The sequence below is a fragment of the Sander lucioperca genome, chromosome 15, assembly GCF_008315115.2.
Source record: "Sander lucioperca isolate FBNREF2018 chromosome 15, SLUC_FBN_1.2, whole genome shotgun sequence".
NCBI classification, from domain to species: domain Eukaryota; kingdom Metazoa; phylum Chordata; class Actinopteri; order Perciformes; family Percidae; genus Sander; species Sander lucioperca.
The window spans coordinates 25,303,116-25,330,068 of NC_050187.1; the positions used below are offsets into that span (position 1 = coordinate 25,303,116).

Genomic DNA, 26,953 nt, shown 5'->3' on the forward strand with positions numbered 1-26,953 from the left:
TTTGAAAATCACAAAACCATGAGTTTGCCGTATTTATGTACCCACAAAAAAAAAATCCTCTAATTGTCACTGTAGCAGTAATAATGTTCTTGTTCAAGCAAAACAAATAGATACTGCATGCATTAAGATTTGTCACTGCTGCATCAGTGTGTGTGTGTGTGTGTGTGTGTGTGTGTGTCTGTGTGTGTGCATGTGTATGTGTGCGTGCGTGCGTGTGTGCGTGCGTGCATGTGTATGTGTGTGTGCGTGCGTGCGTGCGTGCGTTCGTGTGTATGTGTGTGTGTGTGTGTGTGTGTGTGTGTGTGTGTGAGGGAGAGAGAGAGAGAGAGAGAGAGAGAGAGAGAGAGAGAGAGAGAGAGAGAGAGAGAGCAGAGTTTTGGTGCCCCCCTGTGTTAACAGTAGGAAAATAGTTTGAACAATCATTACTACATATGAGGCTCACTAGAGGAGACTCACGCTGCAGATGTCCGTGACTAAGTGAAACAAAACAAAAATGAAAAAAAAACTGAGATAGAATAATTCAAATGTTCTCAGCAATAATGATGTATTCTTAAAAATGTGACTTCAACTGTATAAGCTACAGAAAAGTATAATGTCTGGAAACTATGGTCTAGTTCACCTTGTGAATACAGAGATAAATGAACAAATTAAAGAATGGATGTATGGAGTCACAACTTAAATTATCAATAATTCGCATGTCAGGAATTGGTAGTATTAGTTTCAAATATACCTTTAGCTGTCTCAGTTGTAGAGTATGAATTCCTGCAGCTATGCAACACGCATTTACAGGCCTTGCTGCTTAACCTCAGATCAAAATTATTATTAATTTTAAACAGATTACTGTGCAGATGATTTTGTTATCTGTCTCTGTAGAATCGTTATTTCCCATTTTAACATCTTTCTGCCCGAAACACAGGCACAGTCTCAAACTAAGTTCAGCTGACTTGATATTTAATCCACAGGCCAGTTATTTCAACTGTTTCTACAGAAGAGATTTAGCGTTGAAATTGCCTAAGATCTACAGATACTTAATTTCACACAAACATACACACACACACACACACACACATACACACACACACACACACACACACACACACATCCACTAACTCATAGATAACTACCACAAATGTCTACTGTATATAATGCACTATATGACCATTATACTGTATAAATGTTATACTGTACAATACCATACAATATGATAGGGTCATTATAAATGCACACTATAGCAATATAGCCAACAACATTATATGATTTGAAGAGGATATGAGGAGCGACATTCTAAAATTAGACAAAGGTGTGCACACACTAAAATGCTGTACAAAATAAATAGAAGTAACATTACTGAAATGACTATTACTTTGATGTAACACTACAGGAGGTTGTGTTTGTGAGTTTATAGAGGCTTTCTTTATAATTGGTTATGAACTGGTTTATAACCTGAGGATACATCCTCTTTATGAATAGTAACCTTCTAATATCAATTGTGATTCTCTTTCTCTCATTCAGACTATATTTTAGGATTTGTGCCTTGGAAATGTTTGATATTGAATAAACTCAATGTAGCAACGTTTTAAAATGAGTATCTTGTGTTTTGCAGTTGTTGTGCAGCAGAGATGCGATGTGACCTGTGCATTATAGACCGTATGTGGAGCCTCAGCAGTGCATCTTCTCACCGACTGCAGCCACAGAGCGGCGGTGGCAGCGCGCCTGCGCAGTGCATCCAGGGGCTCGGCGGCGTTCGGTGCTGAAGTGGGGCGGATGGCATAAAACAGCGGCGATGGACATTACATCGCAGGATTCCCATTTACGATGTCGCTAAATAAGCATCGGGACATCGCGTTTTCAAACCCATCGCCCTAGGACACTGACAGACCATCATAAAGGGGTAAGATGCTGATTATTCTGCGCTAATGCTCCACACGGACTGGCTAGCTGACGCTAGCACGGCGCTAGCTGCTGCTCAGCTGCCACCTCCTCCTCTCGCTGTTGAGAGATAGCGGATCTCAGGCTGTCGGCTAAAGCTAGCAAGTAGAAAGTGGGTGGCGTTTGATTTCTAAAAAATGTCGGTACGACAGTCAGCACTGTGCAGCACTCTCTCTAATCGCGTTGTCACTCCGTGGTGTCAGCTGGGAGGGGATCTCCTCTCCCGGCTGGTCGGAGCTGCAGCGGCTGGGCTCAGATATGTCGGTCGGCTGCAGGAGAAACCATGCAAAACACCCAGTCCAGCAGCTAGCCTAACACAGCTAGTGCACAGAGGGAGAAAGCAGGGTCCGATGAGCCTGCCTACTTGTTACCTAGAGATATGCACAGGCCTTCAGGCAGATGCAACAGATCCAGTGCTGCGACAGCTCACTCCATGCATCCACCTTCTTCACTCTAAAGTTCATATTGCCACTGCCTAGACTTATTTTAACCTCTACTGTCCCTGGAAAGAGCTCATGTCGTGCACAGCTGAGGGAGCACCCACACTGCAGTTTCCCATGGGTGTGTTGTTGAGTCAGAGGAGGATGGCCCAGATGATGAAGGCCACAAACGCGTTGGTCTGACAATAAAGTTGTTCTTTATAGTACTAGTGTTGCTGGAGTTTTTGATGTCTTGAGTGAGAGGAGCTCATGTTATGTTGCCATTACATCCTGAGAGACTTCCTGATTCATCTCATTCAGCAAAATGTTTCACACAATACCAGCTGTCTTATCACCATATTTGAGATTTATGTCATGTGCTTGTAAGGTGGATATCTTTTACTTGAAGATGTATTCTTCATTAATCATTGAATACTAGTAGTGTTTACAGAGGCAAAGTTAACCAACACTTTAATGATCCCTGATGAGTGAGTGATAGCCTGATTGTTCTTATAGAGCTAACATGGCTAGAGCCAGTGCTTATTTCTTTGATAGATAGTTATGATGTGATGTGGACTCTGAGCTGCATTTATGTGTGTTATGATCATCAATAACATGATTTAATAGTTTATAAGTCAGGGTTCAACGTTACGTTTTTTTTTTTTAATTCTACTTGCCCGTAGTCCTTTTTTTACTGCCCCCTAAACAAATAGTTTTTTTTATTAGTGATTATCAAATAATGACAAAATGTGAAGTAAGTTGTTATAGTAAATCTTAATTTATAATGTATTAAACAGTACATGAACAGTGTCGTAAATGAGTTAAAGTTCATACTTAAGTGGAAGCTATTATTTAAAAAAATTAAATAAAATCTAATAGGTTTTCCTTTAGGTACCCTCATCAAGTGTGTTGTGCCTTTTTTAGCAACAGTTTGCTTTATTTGCAAATATTCTTTCTTAAAAGTACTCTATTCAGCTTAGGATAGTGTGCCCTTTCTCTCACAGAGTTATATTTCAGTCATTGGACCAGAATAAAAATCGGTTTTATTAGTGCAAGTCCATTCAGCTTGACAGATATCACACAGGGCTATACACAATTCCAGATACATTTTTGCAATGTGCATCATAGATCACCTTTTCACTCACTATGACCACTTCTACTGTCATTACCAAACATTCAGCCAAAATGAACAATAACGTTGCCGTCAGTGGGCTAATTGCTAACTAACCACCACTAAGGGAAATTCCAGCAAATAGACTGTGCCTTAGAACGTTAGCTACATGAAAGAGGTAATATAACGTCACCGCTCATTTTACATACAGTTTAGCAACAAAACGAAATGCTGAGGGGACATTAATAACATTTTTCATGTTGCTTTTGAGCGCTATGCATCCCCACTAACCTGATAAACGTTTTAAATAGTAACGAGAATACAGCGTGTCAGGAAATACAGCGCCTCCTGCAGCGGTGAGTGAGGGACTGCAGCATTCGCTAACGTTGGTTCTTGTTCTTGTCGGTCTGATAAACAGTAATTACCGTGAAAATAGCGTTATGGACACTGAATTTTCATCTATAAATATAATTTTCAATATAAATCAGACGTTGAGGCTTTCGTCGCTGTTTGTCACTGCCCGAGGAGAAACTGCGGTAGTCGCGCTGTTGTTTATTTGATTGTCATGACTTCACAACCCACTTGCCCATACGGGCCAATGGGTTGTTATATTTACTTGCCCGACGTGGCGTTTTACTGGACCCGGGCCATCGGACGATCCTTATTGTTGAGCCCTGTAAGTCAGAAATTGTCTTAACAGTTTTTTGGTTCAGTCTAGGACTGCATACATATTACTTTCATATCAGCCGATTATTGTTTCGGTTCATTGATGTCTTCAAATGTATTGTTTTGTCCCAAACCCAAAGATGTTCAGTTTACCGGGATATAAATCAGAGAAAAGCAGCACATATTCACAATTGAAAAGCTATCATAAGGGATTTTCTCATCATTTTTGGTTAAAAGAAAATTAGCAAAAGAACTAAAGAAAAGAATACAAGAAATCCAAGTAAGGTGTCACAGAAACATAGTAAGCTGTGAACCTATATTAATAAGATAATTTAGTGTAGTTTGTATTGTATATCATTTAAAATAACAATTGTTTAATATTAAATTAAGAAATGATCTGTTCCCTTTTCCGTTGTTCTTTAATGTCTTTTACTTGCTGATTTTAGTGTCTAAGTTACAAAAAACTGGTGATAGTTAACATAAAGAGTCTCCAGTGTTGAGGTCAACATGTGAACACTTTTATGCTGCTGTTATGAGGAAGCAAGTTGTTTGAACAGTAATTCCTTTATGAAAACATGTAGCATGAGAGCGACCCAGGAAGCTCTGTCGCCTTTAGGCTCTCTCATTTCCATTGCAGGATTTGACTCAACCCGTATCAACTCACTTTTGGTACCGGGTGCGTTTCTCTATTTTGCTTTCCACTGCAGATAGTACCCCCCTCAGTGTAGGCGGGATACTCAGCTGATCGCCCTAGCGACGCTGCGTGAAACTGCTGTGACATCATCTTCAACGTGACACTCATTGGATCTTTTTATCGGCAATGATGTGCGCACTTTGTCAATTGTAAGCCGTAGTGTACGCCGTAGTTTTGCGGGCTGCCATTTAAAAAATAAAATAAAATCTGGTTTGAGTGAATAAAAAATTGCAGTCACTATTGATGGTAAGTTGGCTATTTAGAAATGGCGGGTTTGTGTAGGATGTCTCGTGCAAGGGGGTAAGCCTCTCCTCGGACCGCGAACCTTCTATGGCGCCATTTTAATGCTACAAAGCGGTCACCCCCCCGTTAGCATTCCATTGACTGCCATTCATTTTGGCGCCACTTTGACAGAGAATAACTTTACATCTGAAGCGTTTAAAGACTCTATTTGTCCATTGTTTATTTCTAAAGAAACACGACAATGTATAAAAGGCTCCATTACCTTGTACCTCACGTTATGGCTCCGTAGCAGACGTTTTTGTAAAAATAGGCTAACGATTGTGTCATAACCACGCGACTTACTGTCGCATAGTAGAGGAATTACCGTATAGTACAGGAGAAGCATGCAGGCAGTTTCGTCTCACATTAGCTGTTTAAGTGTAATTACTAATGTTAACTAGCATTTTAGTTAGCAATAATTAGCCTGTGCCTATGTTATCTCCTTACATAAACCTACACTCTCCGTCTCTGCAAGATTGGGAATGATTGAGATTTGTCTTGGCACAGCTACCAGAAGACTTACAACTTTCAGACACGTTGCTCACGGCACATTTACGTCGTCTCTCTCAGTTGGAGGCTGCGCAGTAACGCTCAGCGCTCACCGGAAAAGTGCTTCTAACGGCCTTCACTGGTCTCCATCCAGAGCAACGGGATCTGTTGGTCCATTCTTATATACTGTCTATGGTCTTGTGTCGCACTAGTGAAAGATAAGCGTGATTTATGCTTCTGCGTTAAATCTACGGCGTGGCTACGTACGTAGGTATGTGGAGACACGGACCCTTAACTACATGTAGCGGTGATGCACGTCGCTCGGCCGTGGCTTGGTAGCGTTGCATTTCCCCCTACTCATTTCCTGGAAATCAATGAGAGGATTTTAATTTTCCTACAGATTTCCGACCGTGGTCAGAAAGCACAGGGGAGACACTTTGTTTGTCTCACTATGCCTCTAGAGTCGGTACTCGCTCTGAAGCTAATCGCCGTCACTCTCACTCGCTCTACCCCCCCCCCCCCACACATACACACACACACACACACACACTTACGTAGGCTACAGCGAAAGCTCAGCTGGAGCCTCCACAGAACCATAAATCCCGCTTTAGTCCCTGACCAATCTGTGGTCTGCAGTGTTTAACTCCACCTTCTAGTATCGGCTCAGCTCGCTTGGAACCTTGACCTACCATGATACCTTGATGATAAGTAATACGAAATTGCAGTAAAGAAATGCCAAAGATATGTTTTGGGTAGTTTAGAAACAGTATAGAGCTGCAACAAATTATTGGTTCCAAATATTTATAATCTCTAAATTATTTTTAAGATTAATCCATTATGTATTTAGTTTAAAAAATATTTTAGAGCATATGGAAACGTCTTAAAATATCTTACATAAAGAACCAAAGATATTTAGTTTTCAATGACATAAAACAGAAAAGCACAAAAAAAACTCACATTCTGACAAGCAGGAAACACTGCAGAAATAACTTAACAATTAACCAATGGCCAAAAGTTGTTGAAGATAAATTACTGCACCTTTATTCTACTTGGTGGATAAACTGATTCTGTTGTGATTTTGACTGTTTGCCATGTGTGTTTTTCAGATGCTGTACTTTCATTTCACTGTACTCTCAAGTCCATAAATGATCCTTTCACCAACATCCAAGGAAGCCTAGGAGGCAACATTAAGGGGAAATAAGGAAACAAAGAGAGGAAGTAGTTACATTTCACCTCAGCTCTCGTGTCCCTTTCTGTGTCCGTCAGTCAGGGATGGTGAGACCAATAACCTCTCTTCTGCTGAAAAAAACCTCCTCTCCAGCGAGCCAAGCAGCCGGTCCGTTTGCCAAACAGACGCCCAGACAGTCCATCAGTCAGTCACTCCGTGAACCAGCCTGCTATCGTCCAGCAACCTATTACCTCACACCATGACTGCTCTGTCTGGCCTGTTTTTAGGAACTCACTAATTCATGGTAAGTTTGACTTCTGTCCAGTATGATTGCGATGCTTTAGTGTTGAGACGTTGTATCTTCAAGTTTACGTTGTTTGAATAAGAGTCGTTTGAGAGGGAAGTAATCATCACCCTTTTGTGTTTAAATGTTTCCGATCAAGATAAAGAAAAACCTTTGATAAAGACTTGGTTTATGTTTTCCTCAATAAGCTGTGAAGTATCTCCAACATGCAGCTGAACCATCAAAGTAAAAATATGCGTTCATTTAAACCTGATCAGTTTGTGATGTGTTTTGGAGGTTCAAGGTTTCTGCAGAACAAACAACATTCCTATAGTGTTGTTATTCCAGCCCAGAGCTTTTACGCTCCCTATATAGCCCAACTTATTAGATCCTGTATGATGATAGTCGGCCTCCCCAAATCAGCTTTGCAACAAAGGGTGACTATTTTTACAAACCTGTTGCTCATTGATGTTGCACTTATTTAAAGTAAGAAGACTGATCTTAAAATGTGTTTAAAAATTGGAATAAACTGTTCATTCATATTCACTGTTAAAGAAGCGATTATATTATTGTTTTTTTTTTTTTTCTTTTCCACTCAGTTACAAAAAAAAAAGAAAGAAAGAAGCACAGTGGATATTTGTATCCCACTTACTGTAGTCAATTGTCTGTTTAATATCATGTTACTGCTAGTTAAAAATGGGGGAAAAGTGCCTCTCCCAAGTTCAAATTCACTCTTGAATAACTTAGGTCCAATAAGTAGCTTTTTCAAGAGCTTTCAACCACATGGCTCAGTTTTTCTCAGTGGAGTAAGACTTGCTCAAGTATATAGTAGGGCTGGATGCCTGAAATTAATGTCACTATTGTCACATTTACCTCGATAACGGTTAGTAAATAATACCTTATTAAATAAATACACCAGGTGTGGAGCTTTTATTAATTTGTACTCAATAATAAACAAAAAAAAGCAGAAAAGGCAGTTGGACTGATCAGTCTCCCCGAGTTGGTCAAAAAAGTGCCTCAGAACACACCAAAGAGACGAGACGTAATACGTCTCCATAACAGCAGGCGGCGCTAATCTGTATTGTCGCCCAAAAATGAAAACCGGCAGCTGATTGGACGAACGCGTCACGTGGGTCTTATTTTTCCGGAAATTCAAAGACAGACTGTCATGGCGCCTTGTTCAGAATACGATCTCATATTGTACTGAAATAGTTCACCGAAACGTGTTTCTGAAAACATTTTAAGCGAGAAATAGACCATGCAGTTGCTGAATCTGTCTTCATTTCAGATCGACAAAGGTTAGTTTAGATTTTTGTAGATAGTAGATTTTTGTCAGATTTTGAGAGACTCTAGTCACGCTCATTCCGCTCCCCGTTTCCGGGTTAGCACTCTACCAATCAGATGGGTCATTTGAGTCCGACTGCCGGCAGTGCCCGCCCCGCCGATTATACATGTCAAATCGGTCAAAAAGAAGGCCGACGGCCCCTCAGACAGACGTCGGCACAGAACACACCGAACAGACTCGAGTCACCGACCTCGCCAGACTGTCCAACGGCCGATTATCGGCTCTGTGTGTCCGGGCCTTTACACCCGTCACTCACAACACTCAGCAAATAGGTGGTGTTGTACATATCGTTAAGGATATATTACAGCTGTATATGCTGCTGCTTATAATGTTAGGCTAGTTTCTCATAAAAAGAAGAAAATATAATACCAGCAGGTCCTTTATGTTCTTTTGATAGGGAGACTTTCATTTTCCTCTTTGAAAGGACACAAACAGTGTTTTCCGGGTATAACATCAGACGAGTCAGGTTTGGATAGAATAGCAGCAAACCAATAATAAAACTTCCACAAAAGCCCGATCGACTCACACGCGTGGTTGCAAAGATATTGCTAAATAAACCTCTTTTGTGAATAACTCTTTTTCTCAGTTCTGTAATGCTCATTGGCCAGGAGTATGAATGAATGTTCCACCTAGCTTCCTTCAGTGACCACATATGTGACTAGTGCACGCAGTGTAGTCAAATCGGGTGGATTTTCCACCCAATAAGGCTCCTTTTTATTGAATTGGGCAGGTAAAAATAGTTTTGGGCTACAGTATGTGCCCTACTTTTTGTACCATTTGGGCGGTTTCCCCCTACAGGCGGTACCTACAGTACCTGCCCAGGGACTGCGGGCAGAAAATGGCAATTTGTTAAAAAACCTGGTACATTACATCTCTCGTTGTTTTAAGATTAATGTTCTTTGTGCATTTTCCAGAAGAAAGAAACATACATACTAAAACCTAGGCTATATTCCAATAAATTGGTCCCTCTACAACTCCCTCTTCTAGCTGTAAATAAAAAATAGGGCTACTTTCATGACAAATGGGTGGGTTCTAGGCTAGGTTGGTCTAATTTTTGTCCGTCACATCTTGCAACAATTCTGTTAGCCCACAGCAGCACAACAGCAGTGTGCATTGCCATGATGTATGCTAAACAATACAACAGGATTTTTAGCCTGCGTGTACCATGGATGTATAATAAGACCTGGATACAGCATTCCAGGCGGAGCCCAGTTCATTCCTTTGAGAGTTGTTCGGTGGCACATGAAGCCATCATGGAGCCAAAAATTACCAGGTTGATCGGCACTGCTTCTGCACTGTGTGACCCATAGAGCAGACACACTAGAGCCGGCTACTTCTGCTAACTTGAATGGGGATAAAATGATTTAATCGTGCAGCCCTTCTAGACTTTACAAATGGTATCGGACCGAATGGATACAATTCTGATAATGAAATGATTTATTTCGCTGGGGTTGTGACCCTAAAAAAATAAACTTCCATATCCACTGATTTACAGATGTCTCTTTTGCTATGTAAGTCTATGAGAAAAATTCTTTTTGGGCCAAAGGGTATCATGTGATGGGCCTGGAGTTGCAATTCCACTGTTTGGCCGCTATGTACAATTTTCTTCAAAGCCCGGAGCACTTTCTGGGGGCTGGTGTGTACTTACTATCCCTTGGCTAATGACGTGATGGTGAAGCAAAGTGGAGGTTTCAAAGTAGAGCTGGGTGATTGGATGAATACATTGGATTGTTTTTGGCTGATATGACAGTAGTTGTTTTGGTAGTTGAAAATTTTGCCTCCTCAAGCAATTTGAAATTATGTCTAAATTAATAAAAAATATGGAAAAATGAGGGGGATGTCATCTGAATAATTTATAAAACCACTGCATTTATGTCAGATCGTGTAGCTCTCTGTTTCCCTCTCATCTGGATGTATTTGTTTTTTTCACTCCATATTTGCATGTTCTGTCAATGCGGCCTCTTTCCCTGGGTTTAAACAAAGCCGATGCCTCGCTGTCGTTTGCATTTAGCAGCCTGTTTTTCCACGGATACTGCCTGGTCGCTGAATAACTGATGGCCACTCCACTGGTCAGGCGACAACATTTGCATATCGGGCAGGTCGTCTCAGCCTTACCTTCCATGTACTGTAACATCACTGTAGTAAATCGCATGTATGTATGCAGTAGAGGGAACCAGAAAGAAGGTTCCTCTGTTGGTACTGGGGCGCTCTTTTTTATTTATTTGGATATTTAAGTGTTTTATGAGGAGTTTAATTTGAACCATGACTTTGCAGGTAAGACTTCTCTTTCATTAATTGCAGACAATAAGACTGCAATTAATTAGTGCATTTTTCACACCACACCCGTTGGTGAAACTAAGCTTATATGCCCCAAATTATCAAGTGAAGTCTGTGTTCATTATTATCTCCTCTATCTGTTTGAATTTGTTCTGACATTCTCTTCTTCGCTGATCTTCATAGTGTATCCTGGTATAGATTTTGGCTGTTGGACTATCTGTAAGCGAGCTGTTATAGTTATAGCAGGATAAAGGTTTTCTCGGCCTATATAGCTCATAAAAAGCCAGCCAAGTGTTTATATCTTCCGCATGGAGGAAGATACAAAAATAGCATAAGTTAACTACAATTACTCAGCAACTATTTTGATAATTAATTAGTAATTTCAGTGCCAAACATTCCCTGGTCATATGACAGTAAGTTGATTATCTTGCGGTTTTAGACTGTTAGTCAGACAAAACCAGCAAATTGAAGACATTTCCATGGCCTCTGAATGGATGGGCATGACATGTTGTCATTTGGACACTCATTAAAATGACTTTAGTGATTCCCTGACTTTTAATCTGGGGCCATCATGAATGACTTTGAGTGAAATGTCCTAACAGTTATTGGATGGATTGTCATGTAATCTGGTGCAGACATTTATGTTCTCCTCAGGATAAATTGTAATAACTTTGGTGATCCCTTAACTTTTTATCTGCCACCATCATCACGCCAATTTGTCCAGTACTTTGGTTTATGACCAAACACCTGGAAAATTAAATTAGCCACAGCTTTACTTTGGGTTTAATTAGCAAATGTTAGCATGCTAGCATGCTAAACTAAAGGGTGAATAATACCTGCTAAGCAGCAGCATGTTAGCCTTGTCATTGTGTAGAATGTTAGCACATTTTACGTTAGCATTTAGAGGCGCTGTGCCTAAGTAGAGCCACACAGCCATGCTGTGACTGTTGATCAAAGTGTTACCACAAACTATACATTTTCATTACATCCATCCGTCCATCCATATTCAACCACTTATCTAGGGTCGGGTCGCTGGCCGCAGTGGCTCCAGCAGGAGACTCTAAACTCCCCTTTCCCGAGCCACATTAACCAGCTCTGACTGTGGGATCCTGAGGTGTTTCTAAGTCAATGTGGAGATATAATCTCTCCACCTAGTCCTGGGTCTACCCAGAGGCCTTCTCCCAGCTGGACATGCCTGGAACACCTCCCTAGGGAGGTGCCCAAACCACCTCAGCTGGCTACTTTCAATGTAAAGGAACAGCTGCTCTACTCAGAGTTCCTCACAGATGACTGAGCTTCTCACCCTCATCTCTAAGGGAGACGCCAGCCACCCTCCTGAGAAAACCTATTTTGGCCGCTTGTATCCGCAATCTAGTTCTTTCAGTCATGACCCAGCCTTCATGACCATAGGTGAGGGTAGGAACGAAAATGTACCGGTAGATCGAGAGCTTTGCTTTCCGGCTCAGCTCTCTTTGTCCCACTCCAATGTCCCCTAACGTGCGAACAAGACCCCAAAAACTAAAGGCTTTTTAAACTTTACCCTCCTGAGTGTCTCAGTGTCCTTGAACCATAAGACCCAGAGGTACTTGAACTCTATTGGGTCCATTTTCATTATAGAGAAGACACACCAGCCCGATAATCGGGCGTCGGGCCATCTGGCGAGGTCTGTGACTCGAGTCTGTTTCATGTGTCCCGTGCCGTCGGCCGTCCGAGGAGCCGTCGGCATTCATTTGGACCGACCCGACATGTTCAGTCGGGGACAGGGCAGTCGGGACTCACCCGGAAATGGGGAGTGGATGAGCCGCTCAAAATCTGACGAAAATCTTTTAAACTGACCTTTGTCAATCTGAAATGAAGACAGATTCAGCAACTGCACGGCCTATTTCTCGCTTAAAATGTTTTCAGAAACACGTTTCGGTGAACTATTTTAGTACAATATGAGATCGTATTCTGAACGAGCCGCCATGACAGTTTGTCTGTGAATTTCCGGAGAAAAAAGAACCATGTGACGCGTTTGTCCAATCAGCTGCCGGTCTTCATTTTCTGGTAAATAATCAGACTGTTAATGGAAACAATACAGAGCAGCACCGCCTGCTGCTATGGAGACGTATTACGTTTCGCGCACGCGCAGAGCGTACGCTCAAGTCGGCGTCGCCTCAGTGTGTTCTGAGGCATTTTTTTGGACCTCGGGACCCGACTGATCAGTCCGACTGGCTTTTCTGCCGACGGTCGGCCCTTCTGGCTGGTGTGTCAGGGCCTTTACATGTTTCATACATTAAAGAGAAAATATCAGAAACATCAAAGTATCAACAGTAACCACAACACTGTGTGTCTGCAATGGGATGAAATCATCAGACAACAGCAGGACATTCAGTGTTACTACAGGGTCACTATATAAAACCACATTATTTAGGTTTTTATGGTATGTCCTTACCTATCCTCGTCTCCTGCCTGTGCAAAGGATGTTGCACATTCTGAGGCAACAACAGGTTAATATACTGTAAGTGTGTGCATGAATATATGTATTTGATGCACACATGTGTGTGTCTGTCTGTGTGTGTGATGTGTAGGCTCTGTCTGTGTCTGCACCTTTTAAAATGTATGTGTAGTGTCTGTCAAAGCCAGTGTGAAAGACTTGGCTCAATGCCAGAAATCCTCGTACCGTACAAGGAAGGGAATCCTTTCTGTTCTGCTTGGGTGCTCTCTCTCGCTTCATCTCTCTCTCTCACACACACACACACACACACACACACACACACACACACATACAGTTTCATTTGTTTTTTCCCTTCTTATAAGTCATAGCATAATATTGCTATTATATTGCTAGTGAACCAAAAGTAAAACATGGGGACCAAATTTGAAACTGCACTCTCTGTGATTATTATTTTGAAGGGTATTTAACAGTGTTTTGTTGTTGTTTTTTTTCTGTGTGTATCCATTGCGAAGCCCCGGAGTGTGAGTGGAGTGGAGATGAGAAAAAGGCAGGCGGCGCACATCGAGGCCACACCCCAGGCCCCTGGACAGCCCCGACCCAACACCTGCTGCCTCTGCTGGTGCGGCTGCTGCAAGTGTCTCTGGTAAGAAAATACAATACTATACTGAAGTCTACTATATATACTATACCAAGTCTGTGTCTGCAGAATCTAATATCACCCAGTTTGTGTTTATCTCTTTTCCATCATATGGTTAGACTGTGGCTCACTGGCTCAGGATAAGAACACTGTACTTAAATCCACTATAATGAATATATTGTTTAAAAATAATCATTTATAAAATAAGTTTGCTGTTTGCACAGCCACTTTATGAAGAGCTTTACAAAAAAGAAGGCTTGCAAGCTGAAGCAACTATGTGGCATGACGTCATCTGGTGACTTTCAGCCATTTGTTTAGCAGCCAGTAACATTTTTTTAATTTGAGATGAATTGGCAAAGTTGCTTGTGATGAATTAACTGGAGTTGGCAATAAAGCTGCCTTTTAAAAAGAATTGATGCTTAGAAGCAGTAACGTAAGTATAAATGTAAACACTCGGCCAAAGCAATATCTGAATTAAACATATTTAATCATAAAATCATATAAATAGAGATTGCCGCTATACAGCACCTTTAAGCATTGTGTTATTGGACAGTTGGACAGAGATTTATGCATTCATGGTCACAATTTCTTTAAAAAAAACACAGAATTTTAGCATTTTAGTTATTAGGAAAAATACCCCCTGTGCCTGAAACAACAAACAGTTGGTCCTGTTGCCTAATCTGTGATGTTGTGCTTATGTTGAGTTCCCTAGAAATTTAACTGAAAAAATAGTCTTTATACCGACACACAGCACTGGTGCCTGATCCAGTGCAAGGAGGTCTGGGAGCCAGTACACCTTTCTACAAACCAACCCTTGTTTTAACAGTTTTTAGAGTTAAACAATTATGAAGCCAGATGTTAAAGTTAAGTCAATTTTAATTATATAGGCCAAAATCACAAATTTGCCTCAAAGGCTTTCTCTATAGACCCTTGGTTCACATAAGGAAAAAGTCACAAAATGTGTGGGAGTTCTTTGAACAAAACACAACATAAGTTCTTACAATGTTTACGCAAATAATACAAAATTATATAGTGGTGAAAACCTACTGAGATGATCTGTGTCACTTGAATCCAGAAGATTAACTTTATTCTTTGTATTCCACTGTTGGATTCAAGGCCTGCAGGTTTAAATGGTCATGCAGATTTTGCAGGAAACAGGTTTTTGGCAGTTAAATATAGCAAACAGCTCCTGCACGGTCAGCTTGTCTGTGGTAAAGGTGTGTTTGAAAGGTAATTATAGGAGTGTACAGTAGATTTTATTTTTTAATTGATAATGAAAATAATCATTATAGTTGCAGCTTTAATTCCTGCCTTGCATTTTTGAATACGAGAGAAAAGAGTACACAGCCAACACAACAAAAAAATGTTTCAGTGTCCTAATACTTACAGATTGCAAACTTTACTGCACCAAATGCCCCTAAGCAAGGCAAAAAAACCAGTAACTGCTGTGTATCTCCTATTGCTGCTTCACTGTGGCTGCACTCTTGCCAGGAGAGAGGAGTGAATGAAACATTGTTTTCAGGCAGTGAATGGTGAATGTGCTGCTTTTTTCACACCACTTCATCTGAAGTGGTGGCAGCTTGTGGACTGGGCCCATAGTAAGTGCTCTGTGACTCCGCTGTGTGTTTCTCAATCAAATGCTGGTGTCAGATATCCACAATGAGCCTGGAAATATGTCTTCAGCACCCTATATGTTTATTTATTTTAGCGTCAAGGCTGGGGGGGATAATATGCCGTTTTCAGTACAAGTTTGTGTGAGTTAAATCACTGAATGCTCTCTGTTTTTTTTTTTTCTATCATGCCGAGTCAAGAGATCTGTGTGAGAGTCTGTGTGTCACAGGAGATCTCGTCTGCCGCCGTGGTGAAGTTTTATGGGGACGGTGTACGAGTGTTAATGGTCACGGCATACTGTTACATTTAGTTTTTCATCCATCCTTTTTCTCTCTTTTTTTCTCTACTTTATAACCGCTCCTCATCCGCCCTCACACAAGGTTCCTTATCTACTTGGGGTGCCTTCTATTTCCATCCACACATCACATGCAAAACAGCTGTGAAGAACAGCCTGTATATTTAGCTGTATTGTAAGGGCGCCCGGGGGCTGTGGCTAGCTTAGCCCATTACTGCCACACAATGGGGACTTTGACAAGAGACAGCAAGAGGAAGGAAAGATCCTCCGTGGTGGGACAAAAATAGACCGCTCAGTGTGTGTTGCATTGTGAACTTAGCATGTGTGACTGAGTTACGACAGACAGAGAGGCTACCGTGTGTATTAAGTGTTTACATAAAAAAATGCACTGTAGCTTTATTGTTGAATGGATTTTGAAGCTTACACCAATGCTTCCTAGTGTGATTGATAGCTGGAAGAGATGAACTGAGTTAGAGCTGCATCTAACAGTTGCTTACATTATTGATTTATCTGCCCATTATTTTCTTTTTCAATCGATTGATCATCATTTGGTCTATAGAATGTCAGAAAATTGTAAAAATCACAATTTCCTAAAGCCCAAGGTGACGTCTTCCAATTGCTTGTTTTGTCTGACCAATAAATCCAAAATCCAAACATATTCAGATTACTATGACGGTAGGGTTGGATGATCGTTTCTATTTTCATATCGTCCAATCGTGGTTACTCAAGATCGCCGATAGGTGAACAATAGAAAAAGTAAATCAGCCCTGATACTGATCTTGTTGATTGGCTCTGGACATCCCTAGTGAGAGGAGAAATTTGGTTGTTTGTATACAGTGTAGAGTTTTTTTCTTGGGTGGTAACTAAGGATGGTGAATGCTGATTTGCATGCATGGAGAAAAATCATTTTGTATCTTTGGAATTTATACATTTTTCACAATCAATGTATCGTTGCAGCCTTAATTCTACAGTAGGTAAATAAAGACAACAACATTGTCAAATATGTACAGCAGCTAAAAGTGGACAATAATAATTAACATAAAGAATCTCCATCTACAACTTAATCTAATGATAACTAAAATATATCCATTTAACATGCCAGAAACATGTCCAGACATTTGTTTTGGCGAGTATAATCAATTTCTTGTCTCCAATCAAGGAATGAAGACAGGATGGAGAGGAGTGAACGACAGACCTGCACCAAGATGGACAGTATTGAAGCTGCAGAAGAACAGTAAGTCTAGCCATCATCCCTCCGGTCTTGCATGTTTGTGTCAGTATGATTGTGTGTGTCAATCTCACACACATGAATGTCTTCATTTGTTTATGTCCGACTGTAGACAGCCCAGTTTAGACGAGGCGCTGTTGTGGGCCCGGAGCTTTGAGATGATGCTGCGCTCGCGGGAGGGCCGGGAGGTCTTCCGGGAGTTCCTGCGCTCTGAGTACAGCGAGGACAACCTGCTTTTCTGGATGGCCTGTGAAGAGCTGAAAAAGGAGACTGACCCCTTAGTGGTGGAGGAGAAGTCCAGGATCATATACGAAGACTACGTGTCCATATTATCACCCAAAGAGGTACCGGCTGTATTTGTGTTGAATCAGCAGAAGTGAGCCACCACTGCCATGTTAACAGCATGGCTCTAGGGATGGTCAGTCCACCACTTTGGTCCAGACTGAAATATATTTTTTCATAGTCCCCAGATGATAAATCCTAATGACTTTCCATGTAGCCCCATCATCAGGTCACATTTTCATATTGCCCAACACTTTGGTTTATGACTAAAACTTAAAATAGTCAGTTGTACTTGATGCATGTAGTGTCAAATAAATGTTACCTAAAGGTAAATATTAGCATGCTAACACGCTATACTAAGATGGGGAACATGGTAATAAACATTATACCTGTTGATCAGCATCTTAGCATTGTCATTTTGAGATGTCACCATGCTAACGTTAGCATTTAGCTTAAAGCACCACTGTGCTTAAGTACAGCATTACAAAGGTGCTAGCATGGCTAAAGGCTCTTGTTAAGAAGCCAAATAGTGGACAGCCTGTCACGTCTTTAAGAAGCCACTGGTACTCTACGGATCACTTAAAAAAATACCATGGTTTATAAATCAAATTTGTTTTCCACATCCCAGGTGAGTCTGGACTCGCGGGTCAGAGAAGGAATAAACCAGAACCTGGCGGAGCCCAGCAACCTGATGTACGAGGAGGCCCAGTTCCAGATCTACAACCTGATGCATCGCGACTCCTTCCCCCGTTTCCTCAACTCCTCCGTTTACAGAGACTTCCTGGCCAACAGGAGGCTCACCTGCCTCGACACCTAGACTCCACCACAGTCCCTCATCGCCATCGTACGCCAACGAGACTACTACTTAAACTTCAAATACTACTATGGTGCCAGAAGTCGGGTTTGGAAAATCTCTCCATCTTTTTTGATTGAAAAGACTGAATGACATCCAAGATAGCTGGTTGTTTTTTTATTTATATTTTTTAAGCAATTTATATCCAGTTCTCCACTGGAGCCAGGTCGGCCTTTGCTGGTTGGTTATTGGTCAATTTAAGACCATTAATGCTGGCCAGTGATTGTTTTGCTAGCAATTTGTGCTGTTTGTTAAGGTTGACTGGCCAACCCACTTGTCAGCTGAAGTCAGTTGAAATGGCCAACCTGATGTCCAGCTGCTGGTAACTGTGGACAAGGACTCTCAGGCGGTGGGGCCAGAAAGAGGAGAGCAGAAAGTGGACAAGCCAACTGTTCCTGTACTGTAATATTTAGACCTCATGCTTTCTACCTTCACTTTAATATTCTCTCTCTCTCTCTTACTCATTCGTTCATGTTGTTTTGTTTTTCTAATTCTGTCCCATTCCGCAGATGTGTAAAATTGTGTTTTTAATTTTAATTTACTGTCCAAACATGACACCTAGTTGTTGGTGGGAGTTGGGGCGTCTCTGCCCATTTAACCAGTAGAAGCACTGGCTCTGCATGTGACTCTCTCTCTTTACAGTAGCTTGACGATGTAAGCCGCGGACTGCAACCGTTTTTGAATATTGAGATGTATTAAGACAGTGGACCTGTCTCTCTGTCTGGATGTCTATATTCAGTGAAGGGAAAAAGGACACTTTGCCAATTTATAGCTTACTGCAGTTTTTTATTGAGGAGACATGATGGCTTCTGCAGCAAAGGCAACAGCACATACCCATCCATCCATCCACCTGTCCATCCATCCATCTGTCCGTCCAAGCACTTTCCTTCTTTGGGATTGTTTAACTGGGAGAAGTAAGGGCTAGAATTGTGGTTGGGCAGCTACATGTATTATTATTACTCATGAACTTTAGACAAAAAATCTCTCCACTGAGAAATCACAATGCCTTTACATGTAAGAAAAAGGCAGCACAAGCGCTGCTGGAGTTTTTCTGGAAAGCAACCACAGTTTGTCCAACGATCCCTACCTCCCATATTTTTTCCCTCCCCCTCCCTCCAACTCAGACCATCACAGCCTGACAAGCACAGGTGCCCAATGTGGGGGGAAAAAACACAGCTGGATAAAATACAAACAAACCTACGACAACTCTACATTTTAAAATTGTTGCGCAGAAAACAAGGGTTTACCTTTTTAGCGTTTTACCATGATTTGAGCATTATGGAAAACTGATTCTACTTGGAGAACGTAGGGAGATGCAGCAGGCACAGATCTAATGGCCTTTGTCTGTAAGGCTTTAGTTTTAGATGCTGTAGGTAACATGACAAGTCGCTGGAGTTGGACGTCCAGTATCACGCTGCAGATACGTGACACGGGTGCCAAACATGATGTCAAAGATGCTGTGAAGAGATATCAGATTTGACTTGTCACCAGGCTGTCGGCCATTCTGGTGCATGTCTGTTTCTCCAGCAGATGGAGTTGGGAGAGCGTATGGTAGTCCTTCAGTTAGCTACTGCCTATTTAAGACACTAATTTTTTACCAGAGCTAGTGAAGAGGGTTGGTATAATAATGCTAACCTGCTACCGTACCAGGCTTGCGAAGAGAGTTTGTGTAGTCATGCTACAAGCTAGCCTTCTCAACAAGGCTAAATAGGTTTCAGCATGCTGTAGGCAAGCAGTCATCATGCTTGTGCTAGCCATGCTAATCCCCCATCCCACTGCCAGCACTAACATACTCTGGTTTGTTTTTCTAATCTGACTTTGACAGCATGCAATGATAATGGCTATGTGTGTGTATGGTACAATTACACACTTAACAGAAACATTTTGATAACAAAAAAAACTGTAAGGGGGTCTTGCCAAATGTCCCATTAATGTTTTTAGTATATAAAGCTTTTGTTTTTTGATGATGTGAACATTTGAACTTTGGCCTGTGGATGTGCAGTAGAAAGTGCATGAGTGCAGTATATGCTATTCTGTTTAATTAACTGGGCCTCCAAGTCCATTCATTGTGTAACATGATGGATAGCTGACCTTAAAGTGTCAATGAAACAGTGCCACTCCTTACTGATAAATGTAGGCATCCATGTTGCCACCTCCTTTACAGTAACTACCTGAAGTTCACGTGCCAAGTTTGATCTAGATTAAATTTAAGAGTAGACGGTGCAGGATGTCTAGCAGACTATTGAAGTGCAATTGGATGTTGTTAGTGATTATAGAATGAAGCTGTGTACTATTATGTTAGGTTGGTTTTAAACCAGAAGTTGACAGAAGTTAGTAACCACGACACCTTTTAGAATACTCAAAACATTGTAATGCCACTGTTGGATTAATCAAGAAACTGACTCTAGTTAGCATTTGCAAGTTTTACTAGGTGACTAGATAAGGCAACAGATAATTTTATTGATAATAATTTAATTAAATGCAGGTCCTCTGCTCGAGCCTAAATGGAAAACGAGTCCATGGAGTCATGGTATTTTGAGTTTTCCTCCAGACTTATTTTCACTTACAGTGTTAAAAATGCTAACTAGATGTAGCTGTCACATCAAAACCAAGCTATCATATTACCACAAAAGCTTTCTGTAGTAAAAGTGTTGGTTATAAATTGATAACACTGACACTGTAAAGTCAAGAAGATTTTGAATGTTTTTTGCAATGTTCCTTCTTGAAAATATACTATATTTAACTTGCCAATACAATACTTACATGCAGACTACATTAATACCCATAACGACTTGATTTGATATTGTTTAGCTGCTGTATTGAAGAGCCGTGCATGCATGCGCATAAGAATAATTAACCAATTCTGATACTGAAGGATCAGTTGTCACACTTACTCCTTGAGCAGTTTTCATTTCCAAGAATCATTTTAGACGTATTTGGACAACTTTGTAATTTTTTGACTGAGTAGAAGAATGCCTGTCACTCATAAAGCTCTCTTGCAAACAAGTCCCTCTTCTGCTCAGTACAGCTGTTTCCTTGTTGCTGATTCTATACAGTAATTCAAATGAGAATGTTTCACCAAGAACCAGATAATGAAATCATGGTGCAATTAAACCAAGTTTACATTTATAAATTGTGAGATGTGTGTACCTTATTAAATACTTGTAACCGTGGGGAGCTAACTATCCCCAGTGTGAGCAGAGAAACCAGCCGGTCTCTGCCCAGTGCTAACCCTATTAGCACTTTACAGGGTTTACAGGGAGGACAGACACAGCAGAATCCCAGGTAACAGTGTTTTACAAGGAGGACAGACACAGCAGAAACCCACGTTTTCTGCTTACGTCCTTTCCTATTAATTTATTGTGACTCTTACACAGTGGGGGAAAAGTACACAGTTGTTTATTTTTAATGACTGCATTTCAAATGTAGATTTTACAAGCAATGATGATGATGTAAAGTGATGTGTCATCGCTGAGTTTAGATTTTTTTTTGTGTTTAAATTCCCATGGGTTCCAAGTGAGTGGGTTTTTGAAATGTGACGTGAAAAGGTTGAGAGCTGTGTCCAGATCTGGTGGAGGAGGTTTGCGAAGCTTTGGCCTTACTGATACGTTTTATTTTTTTCCTTTGTATAGAAAAACAACAACAAACGTCTCCGTAGGCTTTTCACTACCTCTCATGTTGGTTAATTTATTTCACATCTAGTTGTTAATGTACAAGTTGTTTTTTAGATCTACTTGAAGCCTAACACTGTAAACAAAAATGTGCACAGAAAAATGACTATGTACAGTATATGACCAGAGGGGTTAAAGAGAGCTTGGCCTAGTCGACATTATTCTTTTTGTTTGTATGTATGTTTGTTTTTAATTGTGTTGAGCTGAACTAGATTTTGCATCTCTATAAAGAATTCAGGAATCTACTGTCTAAGGGCTAATCCCATTTTTGCCTATGCAAATCTGTTACTGTGGGTGAGTTGGGAAAGTGCGAACTACCGCACCTTTCACCTGTTTTAGATGGACCATGGTTTACAATGCCCTTTGCTGATATTCTTCAATCTAAGTCAGCAAAAATGTACGCTTATTTTTGTTTCTATATAAATATACTTATATATCTATATATATCTATCTATCTATCTATATATATATATATATATATATATATATATATATATATATATATATATATATATATATATATATATATATAGCAAGTAATATACAGAGAAAATAGTATATGCCTTTGTGATGATAAAAAAAAGAAACCTTGCTGAAAACAAATAAATGTGTTGTCTGACATTATGTGGCTGTTTGCTGGAGTCTTGGTAAGATGATATAGACGACTGGAACTCAACTGACAGTTAAGCGACTGACTGTCATTACTCAGACTACAACACTAGTAGCTGAACCAGTGCAGTGCCTAACTGAGGGGGAAAAGTTTATGTATTTAAGGAGAAACCACATCATGACTTTCTGTGACAAATATTGTTATCCAGCCCTAGCCTGTGAGTGAAATAAGGTATTCGGGCCACCCAGGACTTGTCCTTGTCATTTTTCACTGTACCATTTGGTCATTTTTAAAGCAAGACTATGCAACTTTTGCTAAACAAAGGCCATAATTGCCACCGGTGACAGTTAAGGGATAAGGGCAAATGATATAACATTGTGTAAAAGTAGCAGAAGTAGAGTCAAGTCATAAAGTCAGCAAACTGACTCAGTAATGTCAATTAAAGGGGTGTGTAAGTTTGCTAGCATTAACCACCACAAGCTAGTTGTTACACCAGACCAAAGTAAGGCTGCAACGCCAAAATCTTTGAGTATATAAAATTGAGCAAAAGTGTGTTTTACTGCTTATTAAATAACCTTTCTTTTGGAAGAGTCAGGCTGTGTTATTTCATCATCAAGTTGCATAGTCTCACTTTGAAGAACTGAGTTGGAGCATGTGCACTGTCCATATGTAAGTCACATTTTATAACCAGTAATCCATTAATAAAATAAAAGAATTCCACTTGCCATGAAATAATTAACATTTTAGCATGATTATCTTTTTGTTTGTCAGTGGACACTGCACAGCTGTTAGTGTGAATTTGTAATCAAATGTGTGCAGCACCATGTCGTCAGCAAACAACAGGAGCTTATTTTTCTATTCTTCAACTTATTGTTCTTTATGTAGCCACATCCAGTCAGACTATCACTGTGCTAATACAGTAGCGTTGATGTGAAACACATCAGCAGAAGTAGGCTTTCTGTTTTTTTTAACACTCCACCAATGCAAGATGTAAGAAAAGTCAATAATACATTACTTACAAGACCATTCACTCAGCGTTTGAGAGACACTTTTAGCTTTGAGTAAAGGGTTGATTTGAGTTTTAATAATTTATTTATAACTCTTTGTACAGAAAATGTTGCTCCTGAACCGAGATAGAAATGAGAATAAGAGGGTTGATGTTGTATAGATTTTTCATCCACAATTCCTTACAATGCATCCTGGCTAAAGAAAGACAGGTTTATCGACTGATGTTGGTTTGAAACTCAACCTGCTTTGTGTGTTCCCTCAGTTGAATTTGGTGCCTCTTTATGCTTCACAACAGACCTCAAGATCTCTCTCTCTCTCTCTCTCTCTCTCTCTCTCTCTCTCTCTCTCTCTCTCTCTCTCTCCCACTCTCTGTAACATTACAGATACAACAGAGCAGAGATGGTCCCATTTTACAACAAATATAACACTGATGTTTGTTCCTCCTACTGACACCCTCATATTGTCTGTTTTGTACCTCTTCCAGAGGTGTTTGTGCTACTTAAGGAAAGAGATTATATTCGTGCAGGTACCTGGTTGAAGTTGGTTTTCAACAGTTTTAGGCAATCACTTTTCTCTTTATTGATTTAGATGCCTAAGCCTCTTGTTTTTTGTCATGCCTTTGTAGATAGATCACAGTCGGCGAAAGATGATCCACAGGTGAAAATAAAAATAATTTTACTGTCACTTTATGCGATTAAAAGAAGTGACATTTTTTCTATTTGCATGCTTTTTGCTAAATAAATGAAATAATTCAGTTATTTGCTATAAACGATACTGTATGAGTATGTATTTAAGTACTGCAGTATGCAGACAATTAAAAATATCACAAACTCTTTTGAGAGGTTCATATCTTTCTTCTAGTATGTTTCATTAATAATATTGACAGTTATGGGTTCTTAATTCTTGTTTCGAGTGTCTCATGAATTGCCAGAATGATTAAGTGACCCTCTTTGTATTAACAAATATAGACTGGTTGATTATTTCCACATGCATGACTTGCAGAGTAATTTTACCAGGACAATGCTAGTGCAGGGGGCTTTTTAATCAACACGTTTTGTCAGTTGAGCTCAACTTTTTTTCTATTTGAACTTGAACTTGAACTTCTATTTGCTTGACAAAGTTTGATTATGACTGAGATCCTGTCTGTTTTATTATTATTTACATCAAGGCAGGTTAAATCTTATCATTGTGCTCACTAATGGTCAGCAAGGTAGTGTGGAGTGAAATGTATTATTTATTACCTTGCCACACAAAGCAAATATGACCTCAGTGTTTCAGATTTAAAATGTTGAGATGAGAAAATGAGAAACAGTGCAGCTTCAAACAGAAGCCAGAAAGCTCACAAGTTCAATAGATTGTGCAACTTCCTCAAACATCTGTGTCCCTAACCTTCAGGGTTGTGATCAAGGATCTGATTGGTTTTCATCATGACTGTTTTTTTAAAGTTTTTTTCAAAGGAAACTGATCATTGATCCTTGATCAGCAGTCGCTGTCTAAAGCACCCTGAGATGCAGGAATCCCTTAACTGTAGCATTACATAAAAAAGATGTTCCTATCTTATTTGTCCAACCTTGATAAAACATCTATCCTCTGTTGTAGAATATCACAGAAGGGGCTAGTCTCATCCAGCCTTGTCTTCTAGGGATGTGAATCTGTACTTTAAGACATCTGGCACAAATTTAACTGAGCATTAAGGAATTTGTACATTGTGAGAAACATTTCATTATGTTGATGTTGCCAATTCTCTGCATGATAGTACACTACAGATGTGACTGTAATTTTCACCAAGGACAGTAGAATCAAGACTAAAGAAATATTTACACCCAAGACTAGTTTAGAAAATATGGATTTTTTTCTTTCTTAAGACTTAACTTGGTTAACAAATTTTACAGTAGCTGTGTACAATTGTAGAATTGTAAAATACAAGTTTCTTGCCAAGAGTTAGATGAGAAGGTCAATACCACTCTCTATATTGATGTGCGCTAACTATGAAACTACAGTCAGCAGACGGTTAGCTTAGTTTAGCTTAGCTAGGACTAGCTAGCTAAATGGATGAAACTGCTATCCTGGCTCTTTCCACCTATACAGATCACTAATTGTACCTCCTTTGTTTAATGCGTACAAAAACAAAGTGTAAAAACAACAATTACTTTTTTTATGGGGGATTTTGTGTCAGATGCTTCCATAAAGGCCCAAGAAAAATGTTGCTAAGCTAACCGGCTGCTGTTCATGTCTTCTAATCTAACTCTGAAAGTAAAGTGAATAATTGTATTTCCCAAATGTCAAACTATTCTTTAAAAAAAAAAATGTAGCTATAAGGTTGAATTTGCCTGACACACTGGTCAATGTAACTGTCCCAGGAAGTACAATAATACGGCTTTGCTGGATAAAATGTGCCAAAATTATAATCTACCTTTTGTTTCAATGTAAAGGGGTCAAAGGAATTGTTAGAATATAAAATGTTCCTCACAAAACACATTTTGCTATTTGTCTTTTCACGTTGCTGTCGTGGGTTTTTGTGTCATCCCTCTGAATCATCCACATATAATCAATGACATGTAACCAACAGACCTGAAAACTTTGTAAACAGGCACTGAACATTTTGAAGCATGACTGATGTGGATTACAAGCAACCATATCAGATCCAACTGAAATGGTAACTGTCACACTATTTACTATATTTTAATTTGTTTTGTTATCTTAATTTAGTTTAACAGCAGGTTTATTTCAGTCATTGTTTTTTTCTTTTATCTCAAAAGACACAAAATGTTGTTCATCAGCCTTTAACTTTACACATTAGTCACCGTCGCGTGTTCAGTTGTGGTACATTTTGATCTGATTCAGTCTCTATCTGTGTTTACACAATGACATCTTGCATTAAGAGAAAACTCCAATCTATGGTAACTGCCCTTGAATATGTGTATTTAAATAGTGCTGCTAGAGAAATGAATTTAAATGTAACAAACTTACAATAAATACTAAATAGATTTTTTCCAAATGTGTCTGTGTCTTTCTTTGACTGGAGGTGTGGGAGATAACCAGCAGATACCACTGTAGATTCTGTACGCAGTTTAGGTAAACATTGTACTGTGAGGGTGCATTATTCAATTTTAAGATGCTTGCAACTCTACAAATAGAAAGGTGTCCACATTTCCTTAGCACTTTCATCAGCCGAAAATAGTTTTATGCTATGAAAAGGTAGTGGTGTAGCTCTATGGATGGCAGTACTGGTCTGCTGTTTGATCTGTCCACCACTTTTCCCCAGGCTGAAATATCTCCACAACTACCTGATGATTGGCAGGTCATTTTGTACAGACATCCATGGTCCCCAGAGGATAAAACCTTGATTTGTAAATTATTAAAAATTTAAAAAAATGAAAAATATTTTTTTTTTCAAGTATTTAGATTTTCATATTTTATTTATTCAGTTACTTGCTTTCTGCAAATTTCATTTCCCAACATGAAGGTCGAGATAGTGTTTCAAGGCTTTCTCCACATTATAAATGATTGGGGAGGAACCTTTATTTATTTCTTATTTTGTTGGCCTTAATGTAATCAAATTTAGACAAATTAAAAATACTGGAAGCTCATAAAATATCTACCATGTGTACGTTTTTAATTGTAAATGTTAACTTAAACATCAGGCCTAATTCTACAG

The 26,953-nt window shown here is 39.8% G+C and overlaps 1 protein-coding gene across 4 annotated transcripts; it reads left to right on the top strand.

Moving 5' to 3' along the window:
* The first annotated feature begins 1,705 nt into the window (after positions 1-1,705).
* Positions 1,706-26,287, top strand: rgs17 (regulator of G protein signaling 17). 4 transcript variants are annotated; one of them, XM_031308456.2, is made up of 6 exons: positions 1,706-1,891; positions 6,697-7,062; positions 13,613-13,743; positions 16,803-16,877; positions 16,984-17,215; positions 17,782-26,287. In XM_031308456.2, the coding sequence occupies exons 2-6, from the start codon at positions 7,060-7,062 to the stop codon at positions 17,968-17,970; spliced, it is 630 nt and encodes a 209-aa protein (XP_031164316.1). In that variant the 5' UTR covers positions 1,706-1,891; positions 6,697-7,059; the 3' UTR covers positions 17,971-26,287. The 4 variants fall into 4 exon arrangements, with proteins under 4 accessions (XP_031164316.1, XP_031164323.1, XP_031164332.1 ...); XM_031308463.2 differs by having other exon boundaries at positions 1,726-1,891; positions 6,760-7,062; XM_031308472.2 differs by lacking the exon at positions 6,697-7,062 and having other exon boundaries at positions 1,726-1,891.
* Positions 26,288-26,953: the final 666 nt, after the last annotated feature.

Excerpts from the sequence above, each read along its gene's own strand:
- rgs17 (XM_031308446.2), top strand. Across the intron at positions 13,744-16,802 it reads GGCTGCTGCAAGTGTCTCTG|GAATGAAGACAGGATGGAGA; the intron begins GTAAGAAAATAC and ends TCTCCAATCAAG. Across the intron at positions 16,878-16,983 it reads ATTGAAGCTGCAGAAGAACA|ACAGCCCAGTTTAGACGAGG; the intron begins GTAAGTCTAGCC and ends GTCCGACTGTAG.